The sequence below is a fragment of the Hyla sarda genome, chromosome 1 (genome assembly GCF_029499605.1).
Source record: "Hyla sarda isolate aHylSar1 chromosome 1, aHylSar1.hap1, whole genome shotgun sequence".
NCBI lineage: Eukaryota > Metazoa > Chordata > Amphibia > Anura > Hylidae > Hyla > Hyla sarda.
The window spans coordinates 612,935,307-612,961,009 of record NC_079189.1 but is presented as its reverse complement, the minus strand read 5'-3'; the positions used below and the strand labels follow the sequence as shown (position 1 = coordinate 612,961,009).

General features: G+C 48.1%; 1 protein-coding gene across 1 annotated transcript in view; it reads left to right on the top strand.

The window, feature by feature from the left end:
• The first annotated feature begins 10,044 nt into the window (after window positions 1–10,044).
• The window catches only part of LOC130307127 (uncharacterized), a 34,115-nt gene continuing 18,456 nt past the window's right edge, over window positions 10,045–25,703 (top strand). The window contains exons 1-8 of the mRNA XM_056552157.1: window positions 10,045–10,146; window positions 11,786–11,912; window positions 11,996–12,060; window positions 12,217–12,325; window positions 13,959–14,959; window positions 15,973–16,100; window positions 24,418–24,588; window positions 24,646–24,939. Coding sequence (XP_056408132.1) covers window positions 10,087–10,146; window positions 11,786–11,912; window positions 11,996–12,060; window positions 12,217–12,325; window positions 13,959–14,959; window positions 15,973–16,100; window positions 24,418–24,588; window positions 24,646–24,939 — 1,955 coding nt within the window. The 5' untranslated portion in view covers window positions 10,045–10,086. The remainder of the gene's footprint in view (window positions 10,147–11,785; window positions 11,913–11,995; window positions 12,061–12,216; window positions 12,326–13,958; window positions 14,960–15,972; window positions 16,101–24,417; window positions 24,589–24,645; window positions 24,940–25,703) is intronic.

Genomic DNA, 25,703 nt, shown 5'->3' with positions numbered 1-25,703 from the left:
TGTGATATGAGGTCGGGATATGAGGACGGGATATGAGGATGGGATGTGAGATTGGAATATGAGGATGGGATATGAGGTCGGGATATGAGGATGAGATGTGAAATCGGAATATGAGGACGGGATGTGAGATTGGGATATGAGGTCGGGATATGAGGATGGGATGTGAGATTGGAATATGAGGACGGGATGTGAGATTGTGATATGAGGTCGGGATATGAGGACGGGATATGAGGACGGGATATGAGGACGGGATGTGAGAACAAGAACTTCCTGCTATGTTCATTTTCCTTTCCTATAACATGCACCATCTACTCAGCTAGTAATGAATAAAAATGTACTGAAAATGACCTAAAGAAAATCAGACATTGCTTCTGAATTATAATTGGATAGAATTATTGTGAAAAACAAAATTGTGAATCTGTCATTAACAAATGATGGTCCCTGAACTGCAATCCAGTGATTTCTGTAACTCTTAATGAGACTTCTCCACTTCTCTCCACGTATTTTGGCTCACTCCTCATAAGATCCTGCTCCAGCTGTCTCAGGTGTGAAGGTGTCTTCTCCAGACTGCAGGTATCTTGCCCTCTCCTCATAAGACCCTGCTCCAGCTGTCTCAGGGGTGAGGATGTCTTCTCCAGACTGCAGGTATCTTGGCCCACTCCTCATAAGATCCTGCTCCAGCTGTCTCAGGTGTGAAGGTGTCTTCTCCAGACTGCAGGTATCTTGCCCACTCCTCATAAGACCCTGCTCCAGCTGTCTCAGGGGTGAGGATGTCTTCTCCAGACTGCAGGTATCTTGTCCCACTCCTCATAAGACCCTGCTCCAGCTGTCTCAGGGGTGAGGATGTCTTCTCCAGACTGCAGGTATCTTGTCCCACTCCTCATAAGATGCTGCTCCAGCTGTCTCAGGTGTGAAGGTGTCTTCTCCAGACTGTATGTATCTTGGCCCACTCCTCATAAGATACTGCTCCAGATGTCTCAGGTGTGAAGATGTCTTCTCCAGACTGCAGGTATCTTGGCCCACTCCTCATAAGATCCTGCTTCAGCTGTCTCAGGTGTGAAGGTTGTCACGATGCCGGCTGGCAGGTAGTGGATCCTCTGTGCCAGAGAGGGATTGGCGTGGACCGTGCTAGTGGACCGGTTCTAAGCCACTACTGGTTTTCACCAGAGCCCGCCGCAAAGCGGGATGGTCTTGCTGCGGCGGTAGTGACCAGGTCGTATCCACTAGCAACGGCTCACCTCTCTGGCTGCTGAAGATAGGCGCGGTACAAGGGAGTAGGCAAAAGCAAGGTCGGACGTAGCAGAAGGTCGGGGCAGGCAGCAAGGATCGTAGTCAGGGGCAACGGCAGAAGGTCTGGAAACACAGGCAAGGAACACACAAGGAACGCTTTCACTGGCACTAAGGCAACAAGATCCGGCAAGGGAGTGCAGGGGAAGTGAGGTGATATAGGGAAGTGCACAGGTGAACACACTAATTGGGACCACTGCGCCAATCAGCGGCGCAGTGGCCCTTTAAATCGCAGAGACCCGGCGCGCGCGCGCCCTAGGGAGCGGGGCCGCGCGCGCCGGGACAGAACAGACGGAGAGCGAGTCAGGTAGGGGAGCCGGGGTGCGCATCGCGAGCGGGCGCTACCCGCATCGCGAATCGCATCCCGGCTGGCAGCGGAATCGCAGCGCCCCGGGTCAGAGGACGTGACCGGAGCGCTGCCGCGGGGAGAGTGAAGCGAGCGCTCCGGGGAGGAGCGGGGACCCGGAGCGCTCGGCGTAACAGTACCCCCCCCCTTGGGTCTCCCCCTCTTCTTGGAGCCTGAGAACCTGAGGAGCAGACTTTTGTCTAGGATGTTGTCCTCAGGTTCCCAGGATCTCTCTTCAGGACCACAACCCTCCCAGTCCACTAAAAAAAAATTTTTCCCTCTGACCTTTTTGGCAGCTAAAATTTCTTTGACCGAGAAGATGTCCGAGGAGCCAGAAACAGGAGTGGGAGGAACAGATTTGGGAGAAAAACGGTTGAGGATGAGTGGTTTGAGAAGAGAGACGTGAAAGGCATTAGGGATACGAAGAGAGGGAGGAAGAAGAAGTTTATAAGAGACAGGATTAATTTGACACAAAATTTTGAAAGGACCAAGATAGCGTGGTCCCAACTTGTAGCTAGGGACACGGAAGCGGACATATTTAGCGGAGAGCCATACCTTGTCTCCAGGGGAAAAAACGGGGGGAGCTCTTCTTTTCTTATCCGCGAACTTCTTCATGCGTGATGAAGCCTGTAAGAGAGAATTTTGGGTCTCTCTCCATATGATGGAAAGGTCACGAGAAATTTCATCCACAGCGGGCAGACCAGAGGGCAAGGGAGTAGGGAGGGGGGGAAGAGGGTGACGGCCGTACACCACGAAAAATGGGGATTTGGAGGAAGACTCAGAGACCCTGAAGTTATACGAGAATTCGGCCCATGGGAGGAGATCTGCCCAGTCATCCTGGCGGGAGGAAACAAAATGTCGCAAATAATCACCCAAGATCTGGTTAATCCTTTCTACTTGTCCATTGGACTGGGGATGATATGCAGAAGAAAAATTTAATTTAATCTTGAGTTGTTTACAGAGAGCCCTCCAGAATTTAGACACGAATTGGACGCCTCTATCCGAGACAATCTGCGTAGGCAACCCGTGAAGACGAAAAATGTGTACAAAAAATTGTTTAGCCAACTGAGGCGCAGAAGGAAGACCAGGAAGAGGGATGAAATGTGCCATTTTGGAGAATCGATCAACGACCACCCAAATAACAGTGTTGCCACGGGAAGGGGGTAAATCAGTAATAAAATCCATACCAATCAGAGACCAAGGCTGTTCGGGGACAGGCAGAGGATGAAGAAAACCAGCGGGCTTCTGGCGAGGAGTCTTATCCCGGGCACAGATAGTGCAGGCTCGCACAAAGTCCACAACATCCGTCTCCAGAGTCGGCCACCAATAGAAGCGGGAGATGAGTTGCACAGATTTCTTGATACCCGCATGACCTGCGAGATGGGAGGAGTGACCCCATTTGAGGATTCCGAGGCGTTGGCGAGGAGAAACAAAGGTCTTTCCTGGAGGAGTCTGCCTGATGGAGGCAGGAGAAGTGGAGATCAGGCAGTCAGGTGGAATGATGTGTTGCGGAGAGAGTTCAACTTCTGAGGCATCCGAGGAACGAGAGAGAGCATCGGCCCTAATGTTCTTATCGGCAGGACGAAAGTGAATCTCAAAATTAAATCGGGCAAAGAACAGAGACCACCGGGCCTGGCGAGGATTCAGCCGTTGGGCAGACTGGAGGTAGGAGAGGTTCTTGTGGTCGGTGTAGATAATAACAGGAGAACTTGATCCCTCCAGCAGATGCCTCCATTCCTCAAGTGCTAATTTGATGGCTAGAAGCTCTCGATCCCCGATGGAGTAGTTCCTCTCCGCTGGAGAGAAGGTCCTAGAGAAAAAACCACAAGTGACAGCATGCCCGGAAGAATTTTTTTGTAGAAGAACAGCTCCAGCTCCCACTGAGGAGGCATCAACCTCCAATAGGAAGGGTTTGGAAGGGTCAGGTCTGGAGAGGACGGGAGCCGAAGAAAAGGCAGACTTGAGTCGTTTAAAGGCGTCTTCTGCTTGAGGAGGCCAGGACTTGGGATCAGCATTTTTTTTGGTTAAAGCCACGATAGGAGCCACAATGGTAGAAAAATGTGGAATAAATTGCCTGTAATAATTGGCGAACCCCAAAAAGCGTTGGATAGCACGGAGTCCGGAGGGGCGTGGCCAATCTAAGACGGCAGAGAGTTTGTCTGGATCCATCTGTAGTCCCTGGCCAGAGACCAAATATCCTAGAAAAGGAAGAGATTGGCATTCAAACAGACATTTCTCAATTTTGGCATAGAGTTGGTTGTCACGAAGTCTCTGAAGAACCATACGGACATGCTGGCGGTGTTCTTCTAGATTGGCAGAAAAAATTAGGATATCGTCCAGATATACAACAACACAGGAGTATAACAAATCACGAAAAATTTCATTGACAAAGTCTTGGAAGACGGCAGGGGCGTTGCACAGTCCAAAGGGCATGACCAGATACTCAAAGTGTCCATCTCTGGTGTTAAATGCCGTTTTCCACTCGTCCCCCTCTCTGATGCGGATGAGGTTATAGGCGCCTCTTAAGTCCAATTTAGTGAAGATGTGGGCACCTTGGAGGCGATCAAAGAGTTCAGAGATGAGGGGTAAGGGGTAGCGGTTCTTAACCGTGATTTTATTAAGACCGCGGTAGTCAATGCAAGGACGTAGGGAGCCATCTTTTTTGGACACAAAGAAAAATCCGGCTCCGGCAGGAGAGGAGGATTTACGGATAAAGCCCTTTTTTAGATTCTCCTGGACGTATTCGGACATGGCAAGAGTCTCTGGGGCAGAGAGAGGATAAATTCTGCCCCGGGGTGGAGTAGTGCCCGGGAGGAGGTCAATAGGGCAATCATAAGGCCTGTGAGGAGGTAGAGTCTCAGCTTGTTTTTTGCAGAAAACATCCGCGAAGTCCATATAGGCCTTAGGGAGACCGGTTACTGGAGGAACCACAGAGTTACGGCAAGGGTTACTGGGAACCGGTTTTAGACAGTTCTTGGAACAAGAGGACCCCCAACTCTTGATCTCCCCAGTGGACCAATCCAGGGTAGGGGAATGAAGTTGAAGCCAGGGAAGTCCAAGGAGAATTTCCGAGGTGCAATTGGGGAGGACCAAAAGTTCAATCCTCTCATGATGAGATCCGATGCTCATAAGAAGGGGCTCCGTGCGGAAACGTATGGTACAGTCCAATCTTTCATTATTTACACAATTGATGTAGAGGGGTCTGGCGAGACTGGTCACCGGGATGTTGAACCTGTTGACGAGAGAGGCCAAAATAAAATTTCCTGCAGATCCTGAGTCCAAGAAGGCCACTGTAGAGAAGGAGAAGGCAGAGGCAGACATCCGCACAGGCACAGTAAGACGTGGAGAGGCAGAGTAGACATCAAGGACTGTCTCACCATTGTGCGGAGTCAGCGTACGTCTTTCCAGGCGAGGAGGACGGATAGGACAATCTCTCAGGAAGTGTTCGGTACTAGCACAGTACAGGCAGAGGTTCTCCATACGGCGTCGTGTCCTCTCTTGAGGTGTCAGGCGAGACCGGTCGACCTGCATAGCCTCCACGGCGGGAGGCACAGGAACAGATTGCAGGGGACCAGAGGAGAGAGGAGCCGAGGAGAAGAAACGCCTCGTGCGAACAGAGTCCATATCTTGGCGGAGTTCCTGACGCCTTTCGGAAAAACGCATGTCAATGCGAGTGGCTAGGTGAATAAGTTCATGTAGATTAGCAGGAATTTCTCGTGCGGCCAGAACATCTTTAATGTTGCTGGATAGGCCTTTTTTGAAGGTCGCGCAGAGGGCCTCATTATTCCAGGACAATTCTGAAGCAAGAGTACGGAATTGTACGGCATACTCGCCAACGGAAGAATTACCCTGGACCAGGTTCAACAGGGCAGTCTCAGCAGAAGAGGCTCGGGCAGGTTCCTCAAAGACACTTCGGATTTCCGAGAAGAAGGAGTGTACAGAGGCAGTGACGGGGTCATTGCGGTCCCAGAGCGGTGTGGCCCATGACAGGGCTTTTCCGGACAGAAGGCTGACTACGAAAGCCACCTTAGACCTTTGAGTGGGAAACAGGTCCGACATCATCTCCAGATGCAGGGAACATTGGGAAAGAAAGCCACGGCAAAACTTAGAGTCCCCATCAAATTTATCCGGCAAGGATAAGCGTATCCCAGGAGCGGCCACTCGCTGCGGAGGAGGTGCAGGAGCTGGCGGAGGAGATGACTGCTGAAGCTGTGGTAGTAACTGTTGTAGCATAACGGTCAGTTGAGACAGCTGTTGGCCTTGTTGCGCTATCTGTTGTGACTGCTGGGCGACCACCGTGGTGAGGTCAGCGACAACTGGCAGAGGAACTTCAGCGGGATCCATGGCCGGATCTACTGTCACGATGCCGGCTGGCAGGTAGTGGATCCTCTGTGCCAGAGAGGGATTGGCGTGGACCGTGCTAGTGGACCGGTTCTAAGCCACTACTGGTTTTCACCAGAGCCCGCCGCAAAGCGGGATGGTCTTGCTGCGGCGGTAGTGACCAGGTCGTATCCACTAGCAACGGCTCACCTCTCTGGCTGCTGAAGATAGGCGCGGTACAAGGGAGTAGGCAAAAGCAAGGTCGGACGTAGCAGAAGGTCGGGGCAGGCAGCAAGGATCGTAGTCAGGGGCAACGGCAGAAGGTCTGGAAACACAGGCAAGGAACACACAAGGAACGCTTTCACTGGCACTAAGGCAACAAGATCCGGCAAGGGAGTGCAGGGGAAGTGAGGTGATATAGGGAAGTGCACAGGTGAACACACTAATTGGGACCACTGCGCCAATCAGCGGCGCAGTGGCCCTTTAAATCGCAGAGACCCGGCGCGCGCGCGCCCTAGGGAGCGGGGCCGCGCGCGCCGGGACAGAACAGACGGAGAGCGAGTCAGGTAGGGGAGCCGGGGTGCGCATCGCGAGCGGGCGCTACCCGCATCGCGAATCGCATCCCGGCTGGCAGCGGAATCGCAGCGCCCCGGGTCAGAGGACGTGACCGGAGCGCTGCCGTGGGGAGAGTGAAGCGAGCGCTCCGGGGAGGAGCGGGGACCCGGAGCGCTCGGCGTAACAAAGGTGTCTTCTCCAGACTGCAGGTATCTTGTTCCACTCCTCATAACATCCTGCTCCAGCTGTCTCAGGTGTGAAGGTGTCTTCTCCAGACTGCAGGTATCTTGGCCCACTCCTCATAAGACCCTGCTCCAGCTGTCTCAGGTGTGAAGGTGTCTTCTCCAGACTGCAGGTATCTTGTCCCACTCCTCATAAGATCCTGCTCCAGCTGTCTCAGGTGTGAAGGTGTCTTCTCCAGACTGCAGGTATCTTGGCCCACTCCTCATAATATACTGCTCCAGCTGTCTCAGGGGTGAAGGTGTCTTCTCCAGACTGCAGGTATCTTGCCCACTCCTCATAAGATCCTGCTCCAGCTGTCTCAGGGGTGAAGGTGTCTTCTCCAGACTGCAGGTATCTTGGCCCACTCCTCATAAGATCCTGCTCCAGATGTCTCAGGTGTGAAGGTGTCTTCTCCAGACTGCAGGTATCTTGGCCCACTCCTCATAAGATCCTGCTCCAGCTGTCTCAGGTGTGAAGGTGTCTTCTCCAGACTGCAGGTATCTTGGCCCACTCCTCATAAGATCCTGCTCCAGCTGTCTCAGGTGTAAGGGTGTCTTCTCCAGACTGCCGGTATCTTGGCTCACTCCTCATAAGATCCTGCTCCAGCGGTCTCAGGGGTGAAGGTGTCTTCTCCAGACTGCAGGTATCTTGGCCCACTCCTCATAAGATACTGCTCCAGATGTCTCAGGTGTGAAGGTGTCTTCTCCAGACTGTAGGTATCTTGGCCCACTCCTCATAAGATCCTGCTCCAGCTGTCTCAGGTGTAAGGGTGTCTTCTCCAGACTGCCGGTATCTTGGCTCACTCCTCATAAGATCCTGCTCCAGCGGTCTCAGGGGTGAAGGTGTCTTCTCCAGACTGCAGGTATCTTGGCCCACTCCTCATAAGATACTGCTCCAGATGTCTCAGGTGTGAAGGTGTCTTCTCCAGACTGTAGGTATCTTGGTCCACTCCTCATAAGATCCTGCTCCTGCTGTCTCAGGTGTGAAGGTGTCTTCTCCAGACTGCAGGTATCTTGGCCCACTCCTCATAAGATCCTGTTCCAGCTGTCTCAGGTATGAAGTTGTTTTCTCCAGAATGCAGGGATCTCGGCCCACGCCTCATAAGATCCTGCTCCAGCTGTCTCAGGGGTGAAGGTGTCTTCTCCAGACTGCAAGTATCTTGGCCCACTCCTCATAAGATCCTGCTCCAGCTGTCTCGGGGTGAAGGTGTCTTCTCCAGACTGCAGGTATCTTGTTCCACTCCTCATAAGATCCTCCTCCAGCTGTCTCAGTGTCTTCTTTTCTTCTTAGGCTTCATTTCTGTGTTTGAAAACATAGAGCTGATGGGGCTCATCAAAAAGATCCAGTTCTGTCTCATCTGCCCAGAGGACATTCTCCCAGAAGTTTTGTCTTTGTGTCAATATGAATTTTTGCAAATTCCAGTCTTGATTTTTATGATTTGCTCTCAGCAATAACTAGACAGATGTATCTAATAAAGTGGTCAGACAGTAAAGAGGTGCAAGTAACATGGAAGGTGTATTCCTGGTGATGGCACCATACATGTCACATGATCACTGCCACCTGGGATAGACATATGTTGTTTAAACTAACATCACCGCTGCAACCAGTAACCTCAAACATGGAGGATCTGCCATGATAACTAATCAACCCATCGTAGAGAGAAAATACATAATATACACTGTAACAAATCTTCAGGTGTTTCCCATTCTCTCCAATAAATTTTTTTTTTTTTACATGTAATTTATTGGGTTTTATATAATCTCCTCTTCTTCCCTTCAGGTTTCTCCAATCCAGGATCCTCTGCTGATATCTTCTATATAAGAGAATTCTCCTGGATGACCCATCAACCATGGAGAGAGACAGGAACAAGATGGCCGACAGGATCATAAACCTCACCCTACAGATACTCTTCCTGCTTACTGGAGAGGTGAGGGATTCTGGGAGTGATGTCACATGACCTCATTCTTATCTATGTAATAACAGATAGATATGACTGGAGAGGTGAGGGATTCTGGGAGTGATGTCACATGACCTCATTCTTATCTATGTAATAACAGATGGATATGACTGGAGAGGTGAGGGATTCTGGGAGTGATGTCACACGACCTCATTCTTATCTATGTAATAACAGATAGATATGACTGGAGAGGTGAGGGATTCTGGGAGTGATGTCACATGACCTCATTCTTATCTATGTAATAACAGATGGATATGACTGGAGAGGTGAGGGATTCTGGGAGTGATGTCACATGACCTCATTCTTATCTATGTAATAACAGATGGCTATGATGGGAGAGGTGAGGGATTCTGGGAGTCATGTCACATGACCTCATTCTTATCTATGTAATAATAGATGGATATGACTGGAGAGGTGAGGGATTCTGGGAGTGATGTCACATGACCTCATTCTTATCTATGGAATAACAGATGATATGACTGGAGAGGTGAGGGATTCTGGGAGTGATGTCACATGACCTCATTCTTATCTATGTAATAACAGATGGATATGACTGGAGAGGTGAGGGATTCTGGGAGTGATGTCACATGACCTCATTCTTATCTATGTAATAACAGATGATATGACTGGAGAGGTGAGGGATTCTGGGAGTGATGTCACATGAACTCATTCTTATCTATGGAATAACAGATGATATGACTGGAGAGGTGAGGGATTCTGGGAGTGATGTCACATGACCTCATTCTTATCTATGGAATAACAGATGGATATGACTGGAGAGGTGAGGGATTCTGGGAGTGATGTCACATGACCTCATTCTTATCAATGTAATAACAGATGGTTATGACTGGAAAGGTGAGGGATTCTGGGAGTGATGTCACATGACCTCATTCTTATCTATGTAATAACAGATAGATATGACTGGAGAGGTGAGGGATTCTGGGAGTGATGTCACATGACCTGATTCTTATCTATGTAATAACAGATGGATATGACTGGAGAGGTGAGGGATTCTGGGAGTGATGTCACATGACCTCATTCTTATCTATGTAATAACAGATGGATATGACTGGAGAGGTGAGGGATTCTGGGAGTGATGTCACATGACCTCATTCTTATCTATGTAATAACAGATGGATATGACTGGAGAGGTGAGGGATTCTGGGAGTGATGTCACATGACCTCATTCTTATCTATGTAATAACAGATGGATATGACTGGAGAGGTGAGGGATTCTGGGAATGTATGTAGTGATATTAATGTGTCTCTCCATACACAGGATTACACAGTAGTGAAGAAGTCCTCTAGTGGGCGCTGTCAGGCCCCTGTGTGTGAAGGATGGGAAAGAACCCTGAGCCCAATCCCGGGGCCCCCACCTCACTCCCTGATACATGAGGAAATGGATGAACAGAAGATCCTAGAACTCATCAACAAGATGATGGAGCTGCTGACTGGAGAGGTGACCCTGCTGGGAATGCTGGGACATTATACAGTAATGGAGGGGTCTGGTGATGACTGGAGAGGTGATACTGCTGGGACATTATACAGTAATGGAGGGGTCTGGTGATGACTGGAGAGGTGACACTGCTGGGACATTATACAGTAATGGAGGGGTCTGGTGATGACTGGAGAGGTGACACTGCTGGGACATTATACAGTAATGGAGGGGTCTGGTGATGACTGGAGAGGTGACACTGCTGGGACATTATACAGTAATGGAGGGGTCTGGTGATGACTGGAGAGGTGACACTGCTGGGAATGCTGGGACATTATACAGTAATGGAGGGGTCTGGTGATGACTGGAGAGGTGACACTGCTGGGACATTATACAGTAATGGAGGGGTCTGATGATGTCCGGAGAGGTGACACTGCTGGGACATTATACAATAATGAAGGGGTCTGGTGATGACTGGAGAGGTGACACTGCTGGGACATTATACAGTAATGGAGGGGTCTGGTGATGACTGGAGAGGTGACACTGCTGGGAATGCTGGGACATTATACAGTAATGGAGGAGTCTGGTGATGACTGGAGAGGTGACACTGCTGGGAATGCTGGGACATTATACAGTAATGGAGGGGTCTGGTGATGACTGGAGAGGTGACACTGCTGGGAATGTTGGGACATTATACAGTAATGGAGGGGTCTGGTGATAACTGGAGAGGTGACATTGCTGGGAATGCTGGGACATTATACAGTAATGGAGGGGTCTGGTGATGACTGGAGAGGTGACACTGCTGGGACATTATACAGTAATGGAGGGGTCTGGTGATGACTGGAGAGGTGACACTGCTGGGACATTATACAGTAATGGAGGGGTCTGGTGATGACTGGAGAGGTGACACTGCTGGGACATTATACAGTAATGGAGGGGTCTGGTGATGACTGGAGAGGTGACACTGCTGGGACATTATACAGTAATGGAGGGGTCTGGTGATGACTGGAGAGGTGACACTGCTGGGACATTATACAGTAATGGAGGGGTCTGGTGATGACTGGAGAGGTGACACTGCTGGGACATTATACAGTAATGGAGGGGTCTGGTGATGACTGGAGAGGTGACACTGCTGGGAATGCTGGGACATTATACAGTAACGGAGGGGTCTGGTGATGACTGGAGAGGTGACACTGCTGGGACATTATACAGTAATGGAGGGGTCTGGTGATGACTGGAGAGGTGACACTGCTGGGACATTATACAGTAATGGAGGGGCCTGGTGATGACTGGAGAGGTGACACTGCTGGGACATTATACAGTAATGGAGGGGTCTGGTGATGACTGGAGAGGTGACACTGCTGGGACATTATACAGGAATGGAGGGGTCTGGTGATGACTGGAGAGGTGACAATGCTGGGACATTATACAGTAATGGAGGGGTCTGGTGATGACTGGAGAGGTGACACTGCTGGGACATTATACAGTAATGGAGGGGTCTGGTGATGACTGGAGAGGTGACACTGCTGGGAATGCTGGGACATTATACAGTAATGGAGGGGTCTGGTGATGACTGGAGAGGTGACACTGCTGGGAATGCTGGGACATTATACAGTAACACCACTGGAGGGGTCGGGGTGATGACTGTATCATTATGTGTCAGGTTCCTATAAGGTGTCAGGACGTGGCGGTCTATTTCTCCATGGAGGAGTGGGAGTATGTAGAAGGACACAAGGATCAGTACAAGGATCAGGTCATGATGGAGGATCAGCAGCCCCTCACATCACCAGGTAATAGACATGACTATATACACACGTCCTCTCATTATTTGTATGTAAAGAATGAATTCAGTCTCTGTATGTGTTTCCTACAGTCAGATCCAGTAAGAGAACAGCACCAGAGAGGTGTCCCCGTCCTCTTCTTCCACAGGATGATCAGGTAGATGGAGATATTCCCTATGATCTGTAGAAGGGCTGTGAAGCTCATGTGGTCAGTCCCCTCACCCTCCATGACTCCTAATCTTCTCCATTTATAACATCCTACATGACTTCTCCTACTGTCTGATTAATTTTTAAAATATTTCTCCCACATCAGGGTGAAGATCTGAATGATATTAATGCTATAGACAAAGTAGTAAAAGACAAGACAGATGTGAGCGGTGATGAGCAGTATAAGGAGGACATCCCTACAGGTAACCACCCAGGTGAGTAGTAACCACTAAATGCAGAAACGAGTCACAGATTGTTAATGCTTTTTAAGATTAAAACATTGGCCCACAAATGATTCCTTTTTTTGGGGCAAATGCCTCTAGTTGTTCATATACAAAGAAAATATATATAACTTTTTACAATAGCCGTGGAATACAATGGCACAATATAAAGAAAATTTCAATATAATTTTAATAAAACCTGAAAAAAAAAAATTTGGACAAAGGCCGAAGTATATTTGCACTATGTTTGATGTAACAATGCAATTTCTGGATGACACAAAATCCAAGGGCATTATACTATCAGCAAGAGGAATTACATTTTTATAAGAACACAGGTCGAATTTTGATGGCACTCGACACAGAACAGTACAATTTTTTATGGTCCTAAATTAAATGCCAAAAACTGACCATGAACCATGTTATGAGCAAGAAAAAGAGTTCAATTTTCCTTTATACGCAGGTTGTCATATGTTGGCACTGTATCAGCAATTGCTTGACACAGAACAATATATTTTTTTTGTTCCGGTAAATTAAATGCCAAACACTGAGCGCACTGTCCTGTATTGGGGAGAGTAAAACATTTTCTTTGGACATAGGCTGATATATAACGGTCCTCACTTAAAAACACACTAATCCACTTTACTAAAACAATCTCACTAATCCACAAAACTCTCTATGCGATCTCATACTAACTGTTTGATGTCATCTCTTTTCTGTGTCCATGAGCCTAATATCCTCCTTGGGCTTCTTTATAGTGGTTTTGTCCTTCAATAATGCCTGTCGTACAGGATGGGCTCGACTATATGACATTAAAGGGGTACTATGCCCACAGACTGCTTATCACTTATCCAAAGGGGAGCACCCAGCATTCTAACCTCCCCTCCCCTTGTGACATCACTCCACACCCTCTCCATTCGGCAGGGGGCGTGACTATCATCACGGCCCCTCCCATAGACATGAATGGAGGGGGCGTGGTGTGACATCACATGTCGCTCCAAACACGGTTTAGAATGCCGGGTGCTGAACGGAGATTGTGGGGGGGGGGGTGCCAGCGGCGGAACCCCCATTAGGTGAGGGTCACTGCTGGGACCAACAAACACCCCCCCCCCTCCTCCCCCATCTCTGTGTAGCACCCAGCATTCTAAACAGTATGTTTAGAACGCTGGGTTTCTGCGGCCGGAGACGTCACGCCACCGCCCTCGTTACGTCACTCCATGCCCCCTCCTTTCATGTCCATGGTAGGGGGTGCAATTCCATAGTGGGGAGCCGATCCAGCCACTACACCACCTATAACACCTGCCGAACACTAATAAAATGCTGCAGTCTGATTTGACATCGACATTTAAACAGTTAATAGCCATCAACGGAGTTAACTCCATACCGGCTATGAGCGAGTCCTGAGCCCTCTCCATACACCCAAAAGGGCACCATAAAGGATATATCCATTTTACGCTTACATCGTTATGGAGATGAAAGAGTAGGGAAAGAAGCTGCAAGAGTTGCAACAACTGTATACGTCTTGTATCAATCGTTAATGGGTCCTGCAGATGCTCTCGCCCTCCGGTCGGTTCTCCATAATGAAGTAGGAGCTCTAAATCTTCCAAATTTTTGTTCTGTTTCTTGGCAGATTCTTGTAGCAGGAGATCAGAGGAGAATCTTATATCTTCAGATTATAAAGCAGATGATGATATCACACAAGATACATATGAAGAACATTCCATTATCCCAGATACACCCTCAGCCCTTCACAGCCAAGATCTGTCATCTCATCCTTATATACAGGTCCTGTCTTCTCATTCATCACAGGATGTTAAGAAAAGTGGTGTTGAATATCAAAATGCGCAGACAAGGGAAAAGACATATCCATGTTCAGAATGTGGGAAATGTTTTAAAGACAAATCGAATCTTGCCAGACATCAGAGAACTCACACAGGGGAGAAGCCTTTTTCATGTCCAGAATGTGGGAAATGTTGCTCTCAGAAATCAGATCTTGTTAAACATATGAGAATTCACACAGGGGAGAAGCCGTATTCCTGTACTGAATGTGGAAAATGTTACAGCGTCCAATCACATCTTGTTGTACATCAAAAGACTCACACAGGAGAGAAGACGTATTCTTGTTCAGAATGTGGGAAATGTTTCCCTGTGATAACTCATCTTATTGAGCATGAAAGAGCTCACCGAGGGGAGAAACCATTTTTATGTTCAGAATGTGGAAAATATTTTTCTCAGAAATCACATCTTATAAGACATCAGATAACTCACACAGGGGAGAAGCCTTTTTCATGTCCAGAATGTGGGAAATGTTGCTCTCAGAAATCAGATCTTGTTAAACATATGAGAATTCACACAGGGGAGAAGCCGTATTCCTGTACTGAATGTGGAAAATGTTACAGCGTCCAATCACATCTTGTTGTACATCAAAAGACTCACACAGGAGAGAAGCCGTATTCTTGTTCAGAATGTGGGAAATGTTTTACATTGAAATCCACTCTTATTAGACACCAGAGAATGCACACAGTGGAGAATCCATTTTCATGTTCGGAATGTGGGAAATGTTTTACTGTGATATCACAACTTATAGAACATCAAAGAATTCACACTGAAGAGAAGCCATTTTCCTGTTTTTAACCCGTTTTATTGACTAGAAAATAGTTTGTAAAAAGTAAAGTCGCATGAATGTCATCTAAAAACCAAATAGAATCCAGATAAGACATAGATGTATCAACCACGTGCATAGAATATTTCACATTAAGGGTAGGGTCACACGGAACGGATCAGACGATGGACCCTTGTATGCCTGCAGCTTTGCCTGCTTGTAGCGGCAATACGCTGTAAGGGTACATTCCCACAGGGCGTATACACAGCGTATTTGACACTGCGCAAAAATTTACGGCAGCAGCGGGAAATACGCCGCGTATTCCTTGCTCACTATACACACAGGGCTTTCCGTCGGCAGCCCAATGTGTATAGAGAGTTTTGGAGGCGGAGCCGCGCGTCACAGTCACACCGGCACACGGCCCCGCCTCCAAAACTCACTATACACATAGGGCTGCAGCCGGAAAGCCCTGTGTGTATAGTGAGCAAGAAATACGCAGCGTATTTCCCACTGCTGCCATAAATTTTGCGCAGCGTCAAATACGCTGCGTATACTCCCTGTGGGAACGCACCCTTAATAGGACTCCTTTCACAGAGTAGAGACCATCATGGTGGCTCAGCCAATCAGGTATTGATTTCTCAATGTTACCAATTCTCAATAATTGTTTATTTATATGTTTATATGTATTTAAAATAAAACTGCTATGTCGGCCTATATTTCTTTATTCTTAAGATGTGAAAGGGAATTTGCCAGCTACAATTCACATTCCAAACTGCTGACACTGTTATATGCTGTTAACCCCTTAAAGGGGTACTCCACATCTAGACATCTCATATCCTATCCAAAGGATAGGGGATAAGATGTCTGATAGTGGGGGTCCCGTTGCTGGGGATCCCCGCGATCTCAGCTGGGGCATTCCAGACATCCGGTGTATGGAGCGAACTTCGCTCCGTGTCGAATGACTGGAAATGCGGGGCGGAGGCTCGTGGTGTCATGGTCATGCCCCACTTGTGACGTCATGACCATGCCCCCTCAATTCAAGTCTATGGGAGGGGGCGTGAAGTATGGAAAGATCATGGGAAAGTGGACAAAGGCTGAGGGCAGAGATCCTGCACCAAATGAACCCACAGTTTCATTTTGGCGTTATCAAGAACACGGGCATGGACAAAAGTAAGGTGATACAGTTGGCAATCCAGCTCCACTGGAGACTTTGTGTCTGAAAAAAGTGAGCCTATTACTTCTAGGGCGACCGGAGAACCAGACAAACTTCCCGAAGCAGCGCTGCATCTTCTGCCAGAATACAGACGGTATGTCATAAAGTGAGCCCTAAAGCTGTCTCTAGAAACCACTCTCCCTGCTTACTTGCCCAGACACCCTAGTGGTGAATGACAACTAGGAGCCGGTCCCTTCCTGCGCTAAAGTGCATTGGCATCAAAGTCAACAAAACAAAAAGGAACTGTACAAAGTCAGGGAACAAGTAAGGAACATAATGAGAATACAATAACCAAAAACATATAAACCAGGCAGTATATAAATACTAACATAAAACGGGTCAGGAAATCAAGGGCACTGTTCACACTGGACTCAGAACAAGGAACACACTAGACACTCCACTCCAATCATGGAGGGACATCAATACCAAAGCCAAATAGCCTCCTGGCCAGCGGACACTCTCCACTGAGTGATCAGGATACTGGCCTAGGAGGAAACAAAAATCCTAAATACAAGCAAACACGTGTACAGGCACAAGACTCACTCACTCCTAGATAGACGGATTAGGACAAGGCTCAGAACAGGATTTTATCCTAGGAGATCCAGTATCAAACAAGGTTAAAACAGGACTGACAAAATGCACAGTGTGAATACAGACTAAAGCAACGCAAAGCAAATGCAGAACGAACATACAAAATACTAAAACCCGACAAATGTACCAAAACAAAGCAGGCTAAAATCTATATAAACAGGACAGATAACCCATGGTTAAAACTCAGGACATGTGCTCAAAAAAGGCTAAGGTGCATAACAAACAAGAAATGGTCAGAGTACAGATCCAATTACCAGCAAGAGAGCAGCACCTAAAGAGGCTGTTACGCCAAGCGCTCCGGGTCCCTGCTCCTCCCCGGAGCGCTCGTGGCGTTCCTCTCTCTGCAGCGCGCCGGTCAGACCCGCTGACCGGGAGCGCTGCACTGACATTGCCGGCGGGGATGCGATTCGCATAGCGGGACGCGCCCGCTCGCGAATCGCATCCCAAGTCACTTACCTGTCCCGGCCCCCGGCTGTCATGTCCTGGCGCGCGCGGCTCCGCTCCTTAGGGCGCGCGAGTGCCAGCTCTCTAATATTTATAGGGCCAGTGCACCAATGATTGGTGCCTGGCCCAATTAGCCTAATTAGCTTCCACCTGCTCCCTGGCTATAATACCTCACTTCCCCTGCACCTGTCCCGGCCCCCGGCTGTCATGTCCTGGCGCGCGCGGCTCCGCTCCTTAGGGCGTGCGAGTGCCAGCTCCCTAATATTTATAGGGCCAGTGCACCAATGATTGGTGCCTGGCCCAATTAGCCTAATTAGCTTCCACCTGCTCCCTGGCTATAATACCTCACTTCCCCTGCACTTCCTTGCCGGATCTTGTTGCCCTGTGCCAGTGAAAGCGTTTAGTGTTGTCCAAAGCCTGTGTTTCCAGATCTCCTGCTATCCATATTGACTACGAACCTTGCCGCCTGCCCCGACCTTCTGCTACGTCTGACCTTGCCTCTGCCTAGTCCTTCTGTCCCACGCCTTCTCAGCAGTCAGCGAGGTTGAGCCGTTGCCGGTGGATACGACCTGGTTGCTACCGCCGCAGCAAGACCATCCCGCTTTGCGGCGGGCTCTGGTGAATACCAGTAGCATCTTAGAACCGGTCCACCGACACAGTCCACGCCAATCCCTCGCTGACACAGAGGATCCACATCCAGCTAGCCGAATCGTGGCAGTAGATCCGGCCATGGATCCCGCTGAGGTGCCGCTGCCAAGTCTCGCTGACCTACCCACGGTGGTCGCCCAGCAATCGCAGCAAATTGCCCAACAAGGACAGCAGCTGTCGCAGCTGACCGCCACGTTACAGCAACTTCTGCCACTGCTACAGCAGCAACCATCTCCTCCGCCAGCTCCTGCACCTCCTCCGCAGCAAGTGGCCGCTCCTAGCCTCCGCTTGTCCCTGCCGGACAAATTTGATGGTGACTCTAGACTCTGCCGTGGCTTCTTGTCTCAATGTTCCCTGCATATGGAGATGTTGTCTGACCAATTTCCTTCAGAACGGTCTAAGGTGGCATTCGTAGTGAGTCTTCTATCTGGAAAGGCTTTGTCTTGGGCCACACCGCTCTGGGACCGCAATGATCCTGCCACAGTCCAGTCCTTCTTCGCTGAAGTCCGTAGTGTCTTCGAGGAACCAGCCCGAGCTTCTTCTACCGAGACTGCCTTGCTGAACCTGGTCCAGGGTAATTCTTCAGTAGGCGAGTACGCCATCCAATTTCGTACTCTCGCTTCCGAATTATCTTGGAATAACGAGGCTCTCTGCGCGACCTTTAAAAAAGGCCTATCCAGTAACATCAAGGATGTGCTGGCCGCACGAGAGACTCCTGCCAACCTACAAGAACTTATCCATTTGGCCACCCGCATTGACATGCGTTTTTCTGAGAGACACCAGGAGCTCCGCCAGGAAAAAGACCTTGATCTATGGGCACCTCTCCCACAGTATCCTTTGCAATCTACGCCTGTGCCTCCCGCCGAGGAGGCTTTGCAAGTGGATCGGTCTCGCCTGACCCAGGAAGAGAGGACTCGCCGTAGGGAAGAAAATCTTTGTCTGTACTGTGCCAGTACCGAACATTTCTTGGTGGATTGCCCTATTCGTCCACCACGTCTGGGAAACGCACGCACACACCCAGCTCACGTGGGTGTGGCGTCTCTTGGTACGAAGTCTGCTTCTCCACATCTCACGGTGCCCGTGCGGATTTCTCCTTCTGCCAACTCCTCCCTCTCAGCCGTGGCCTGCTTGGACTCTGGTGCCTCTGGAAATTTTATTCTGGACTCTTTGGTGAATAAGTTCTGCATCCTGGTGACCCGTCTCATCAAGCCGCTCTACATTTCCTCGGTCAACGGAGTTAAATTGGATTGCACCGTGCGTTACCGCACAAAACCCCTCTTAATGTGCATTGGACCCCATCACGAAAAGATTGAATTGTTCATCCTTCCCAACTGCACCTCTGAAGTCCTCCTCGGTCTGCCATGGCTCCAGCATCATTCTCCCACCCTTGACTGGACCACCGGGGAGATCAAGAATTGGGACCCTGCTTGCCACAAGAAATGCCTCACCTCTGCTCCCAGTCCCGTCTGTCGGGCCTCAGTGTCTCCTCCTGTGCTTGGTCTCCCCAAGGCCTATCGGGACTGTGCCGTGCCTCCTCATAGCCCCTGTCCTGGTGACTCCCTGCCCCGTGCCAAGCTTCACCCTCTGCCCTCCCTCCCCATTCCCACTCCTGCTGAACTGCCTGCCTTTGAGGAAACCCTACAATCGCTCCCAGTGTTCTCGTCCCAGGTGAAGCAATTGCCGGACAAAAAAAGGGGGAGACTTAAGGGGGGAGGGTACTGTTACGCCGAGCGCTCCGGGTCCCTGCTCCTCCCCGGAGCGCTCGCGGCGTTCCTCTCTCTGCAGCGCCCCGGTCAGACCCGCTGACCGGGAGCGCTGCACTGACATTGCCGGCGGGGATGCGATTCGCATAGCGGGACGCGCCCGCTCGCGAATCGCATCCCAAGTCACTTACCTGTCCCGGCCCCCGGCTGTCATGTCCTGGCGCGCGCGGCTCCGCTCCTTAGGGCGCTCGCGCGTCAGCTCTCTAAGATTTAAAGGGCCAGTGCACCAATGATTGGTGCCTGGCCCAATTAGCCTAATTAGCTTCCACCTGCTCCCTGGCTATAATACCTCACTTCCCCTGCACTCCCTTGCCGGATCTTGTTGCCTTGTGCCAGTGAAAGCGTTTAGTGTTGTCCAAAGCCTGTGTTTCCAGATCTCCTGCTATCCATATTGACTACGAACCTTGCCGCCTGCCCCGACCTTCTGCTACGTCTGACCTTGCCTCTGCCTCGTCCTTCTGTCCCACGCCTTCTCAGCAGTCAGCGAGGTTGAGCCGTTGCCGGTGGCTACGACCTGGTTGCTACCGCCGCAGCAAGACCATCCCGCTTTGCGGCGGGCTCTGGTGAATACCAGTAGCATCTTAGAACCGGTCCACCGACACGGTCCACGCCAATCCCTCGCTGACACAGAGGATCCACATCCAGCTAGCCGAATCGTGACAGAGGCCTTATACAGTGGAGCAAAAAGTATAAAGTCAGCCACCAATTGTGCAAGTTCTCCCACTTATAAAGACGAGAGAGGCCTGTAATTTTCATCATAGGTATACCTCAACTATGAGAGATATAATGAGAAAAAAAAATCCATAAAATCACATTGTCTGATTTTTAAAGAATTTATTTGCAAATTATGGTGCAAAATAAGTATTTGGTCAATAACAAAAGTTCATCTCAATACTTTGTTATATCCCCTTTGTTGGCAATAACAGAGGTCAAACGTGTTCTGTAAGTCTTCACAAGGTTTTCACACACTGTTGCTGGTATTTTGGCCCATTCCTCTATGCAGATCTCCTCTAGAGCAGTTATGTTTTGGGGCTGTCACTGGGAAACAGACTTTCAACACCCTCCAAAGGTTTCCTATGGGGTTGAGATCTGGAGACTGACTAGGTCACTCCAGGACCTTTAAATGCTTTTTACGAAGCCACTCCTTCATTGCCTGGGCTGTGTGTTTGGGATCATTGTCAGAAAAGACCCAGCCATGTTTCATCTACAATTCCCTTGCTGATGGAAGGAGGTTTTAACTCATAATCTCACAATACATGGCCCCATTTATTATTTCCTTTACACTGATCAGTCGTCCTTGTCCCTTGGCAGAAAGACAGCCCCAAAGCTTGATGTTTCCACCCCCATGCTTCACAGTAGGTATGGTGTTCTTTGAATGCAACTCAGCATTCTGTCTCCTCCAAACATGACGAGTTGAGTTTTTCTAAAAAGTTCTACTTTGTTTTCATCTGACCATATGACATTCTCTCAATCTTCTTCTGGATCATCCAAATGCTCTCTAGCAAACTTCAGACGGGCCCAGACATGTACTGGCTTAAGTAGGAGGACACATCTGACACTGCATGATTTGTGTCCCTGGTGGTGTAGTGTGTTACTGATGGTAGCCTTTGTTACTTTGGTCCCAGCTCTCTGTAGGTCATTCAATAGGTCCCCCCATGTGGTTCTGGGATTTTTGCTCACCATTCTTGTGATCATTTTGACACCACGGGTTGAGATCTTGCGTAGAGCCCCGGATCGAGGGAGATTATCAGTGGTCTTGTATGTCTTCCATTTTCTAATAATTGCTCCCACAGTTGATTTTTTCACACAGAGCTATTGCAGATTCAGTCTTCCCAGCCTGGTGCAGGTCTAAAATTTTTGTTTCTGGTGTCCTCCGACAGCTTTTTGGTCTTTGCCATAGTGGAGTTTGGAGTGTGACTGTTTGAGGTTGTGGACAGGTGTCTTTTATACTGATAAGTTCAAACAGGTGCCATTAACCCCTTGCCGCAGAACGCCGGGTTTATACGGCACTGCGGCACGGGAGGGTTATGAAGTGAGCTGAGCTCGCATCATACCCGCAGGGTCCCGGCTACTATAAGCAGCCAGGACCCGTGGCTAATACCGGACATCGCCGTTCCGGCAGATGTCCGGCATTAACTCTTTAGACGCGGCGATCAAAGTTGATCACCGCGTCTAAAAGTGAAAGGTAAAGTATCCCGGCAGCTCAGTCGGGCTGATTGGGACATCGTGGTGAAATTGCGATGTCCCGGTCAGCTAGGACGCATCAAGAGTGTGCCTTACCTGCCTCCTGCGCGTCCGATCGTCGATTTATTGCTGCAAACCTGAAATCCAGGCTTGAGCAATCAACCGCTGATAACACTGATCAATGCAAAGCTATGGCTTTGCAGTGATCTGTGTAAAAGATCAGTGTGTGCAGTGTTATAGCCCCCTATGGAATACCAATGATCAATGTAAAAGATCAGAGTGTACAGTGTTATAGTCGCCTATAGGAGCTATAACACTGCAAAAAAAAAAGTGGAAAAAAAAAAAGTTAATAAAGGTCATTTAACCCCTTCCCTAATAAAAGTTTGAATCACCCCCCTTTTCCCATAAAAATAAATAAATGTGTAAATAAAAATATACATACGTATCACCACGTGCGTAAGTGTCCGAACTATAAAAATATATCGTTAATTAAACTTCACGGTCAATGGCGTACGCGCAAAAAAAATTCCAAAGTCCAAAATAGCGTATTTTTGGTCACTTTATATAACATAAAAAAATGAATAAAAAGCGATCAAAAAGTCCGATCAAAACAAAAATGGTACTGATAAAAACTTCAGATCATGGCGCAAAAAATTTGCCCTCATACCGCCCCAAACATGGGACAATAAAAAAGTTATGGGGGTCAGAAGAGGACAATTTTAAACATATACATTTTCCTGCATGCGTAGTAAAAGTAGGGTATCATTTTAATCGTATGGACCTACAGAATAAAGATAAGGTGTCATTTTTACCGAAAATGTACGGCATAGAAACAGAAGCCCCCAAAATTTACAAAATGGCGTTTTTTCTTCCATTTTGTCGCACAATGATTTTTTTTTTCCATTTCGCCGTAGATTTTTGGGTAAAATGACTGATGTCATTACAAAGTAGAATTGGTGGCACAAAATATAAGCCATGATATGGATTTTTAGGTGCAAAATTGAAAGGGTTATGATTTTTAAAAGGAGGAAAAAACAAAAGTGGAAAAACGCTATGTCCTTAAGGGGTTAATACAGGTAACGAGTGGAGGACAGGGGAGACTCTTAAAGAAGAAGTTACAGGTCTGTGAGAGCCAGAAATCTTGCTTGTTTGTTGGTGACCAAATACTTATTTTCCACCATAATATGCAAATAAATTCTTTAAAAATCAGAGACAATGTGATTTAATGGATTTTTTTCTCATTTTATGTCTCTAAACTCTTCCCAAACCAGGAAGAATTATCACAAAAAACTGTTCAGACACAAACCTAATGTATGAACAGGACTAAAAGCAGAAATACACAAAATACAGATAAACGAACATTACACAGTATATGGATGGGAAGAGTTTGCAACGAATACAATAGTTGTGGCATTAGTGAACGAAGATCGGTATGGAACCACAAGAGCAAGGGGGGAGAAATTTAGAAGGAATAATTGAGAGAGGTCAGATGGAACAGCATGTGATGCTATGTGAAGGCCAAGTATAGGAAAAGGAGGCTCCAGGGGAGTCCATGACCTGTAATGAACCATTCAATGCCTCTGATTTCTGGAGTTTTATTTTAAAGTCGGACCTCGTGCCAAATCTTGAGAGACAAACCATCGGAGAGGGCAGGGAAACTAGTGGATTGGTAATATAGACAATAGGCATTTATACCCCTGACCACCAATAACCACACCGCGGATATCAGGGCCTGCTCTAATAGGGGCCAAGAAGTGTCCATCACCAGGACATAGAGAAGTGGAGATAACAGGCAGCGGTATGTATAGGGAAAGGTCCAGACGAGGAGACATTTATTTTCAGGTGGGGTTTGGTGTAAAGCTGAAACCTCTGCAGTACAGGACAGGCCAATGTGTTGTAAGGTTTGTGCCGGCATCTAGGGAGAGAATCATCAGAGTGATCTTATTGGAACAAACCATTCCCTAGTGTCCTTCAGAAGCACAATTTGGGGGTGTCTCACGCCTCTGTGCACCCACGGGACGTAGGGAATTTTTAATCAGTCAATTAAATAATAAGGGTCCCCTCCTCCTTAGCCCATATAACAGGCTTGCCTGCGAATGCACAAAGTCTTTTTTTGTCCTGTGTGTGTCCACAGCTCTGGATGCTATGTGTTCTGTTTTCTCTGCTCGCACGGCTTTGCCGTGTTAGGTGTGTTTAGCGCCTGCACTCGCTGCGTAGGGAGGCGTGACCGGAAGTGCATAATTTGTCACTTCTGGTCTCGTTTTTTGCTTATAATTCCTTTTCTGTTTGGAATTTCTAAATATTTCTTTCTGAGTATATATGCTAGACCTTATGGTCTTCTTTTCTTTAACTTTTAGTTTTCTTTTGCTCCTTTTTAAGAATTTTCTTTTTCGGGAGGCATGTGGCTTACAGGTTTTTGGCGCCAATTGGCTTATTTAAACCCTGGCCATTCTCTTACTCTCCCTCTTGCTGGCAAGAAGTGTGTTTTCTTGCTCCAGTGATGAGAGTCCTTGCACTTTAGCCTACTCTGCTTTTTGAACTATTCTGTATTGTTTGTGTACGGACTTTTTTTCCTCTTATGGAAAGGATTGTATTGTGTTTTTTCTTCTTGATAAATAAAAATTTTTTCTCTCCTTTTTTTCAGATTCCTTATGGAACCTGTTGGCAATACTGGAGGTGGTAAAGCCACTTCTAAACACATGCATATTACCTTCCATAGATGTGACAATCCTATCCCAGATGACTATGCCGACTGTTACCTTTGTCGGCCAAACCCCATGGATATTGATGAGCCAACTATCAGGGATGTCGTCATGTGGGTTCAGGAATCTATTAAGAATCTCTAGGACAAGATGTCTTCTTATCAATTGAGGTCCAAGAGACCTAGGAAGGATTCTTTCTTGCCCTTAGGGGAGGAGTTTACAGTAGTTGATAAGGCTTACCCTTCAACCGATTCTAAGGAGGAAATGCTTTCTTCCCATACTCTCTTTCCCATAGAGAGAATTCAAAAGCTAACTAAGCTTGTTCAGACTGAAGGTCTGTCAGGGAATGAAGAGGCCCCTTCTACCTCTAAGGGACCTAGAGTTTTTTCTTTGGATGACGCCAAAAAGGCTCTTATAAATAGGGAGTTCAAGAATCCAGAAAAGGCTCCTGTGCTCGCCAAGAGGTTTTGTACTCTCTATCCTGTACCGGAAGAGGATGCCTCCTCCTGGGTAGAGCCACAGAGGGTGGATTTTGCAGTATCCAAGTTATCCAAGAGGACTATTCTGCCTGCCGAGGAGGCTCTAATTTAAAAGAACCGATAGATCGAAGAATTGAAATTACTCTCAAGAGTGTACTCTACGGCCTCTGGATCTAGTATAGTGGCTGCTGCTACCCATGATGATAGTAACGGATGGAAGAATTGAGATTCTTCTCAAAAGAGTGTACTCTATGGCCTCTGGATCTAGTATAGTGGCTGCAGCTACCCATGATGTTAGTAAAGCTTTGAAGAGATTGCTCTCCCAAGCCCAGGATGATATTTGATTCAGGAGCTAAGCGTGATGAGATTCTTGACAGTTTTAAGAAGGTTAATTTCGATATAGATTTTTTAGTGGATGCTGCTCTTCAGCGGGTTAGTTTAGCCTCCAGAGCTATGGCTCTTCCTATGACCTCCCGTAGAGCCTTATGGATGTGTCCCTGGGGGGGAGATAATACCTCCAAATTCCAGTTGTGCAATTTAGAATATGCTCCTGGTAGTCTTTTCGGTTCTCAACTGGACTAAATTATGGAGAGTATTTCGGACCGTAAGGGCAAGTCTGTGCCCCAGCCTAAGCCTGTACGTAAGGCATTCAGGCATAAATACTCACCTCCAAGATCCAGGTGTGGTCAGCAGTCAGGCCGTGGTAGAAGATTCAGAGGTCAGAGGAAAAATTCTACAAAAAAAAATAA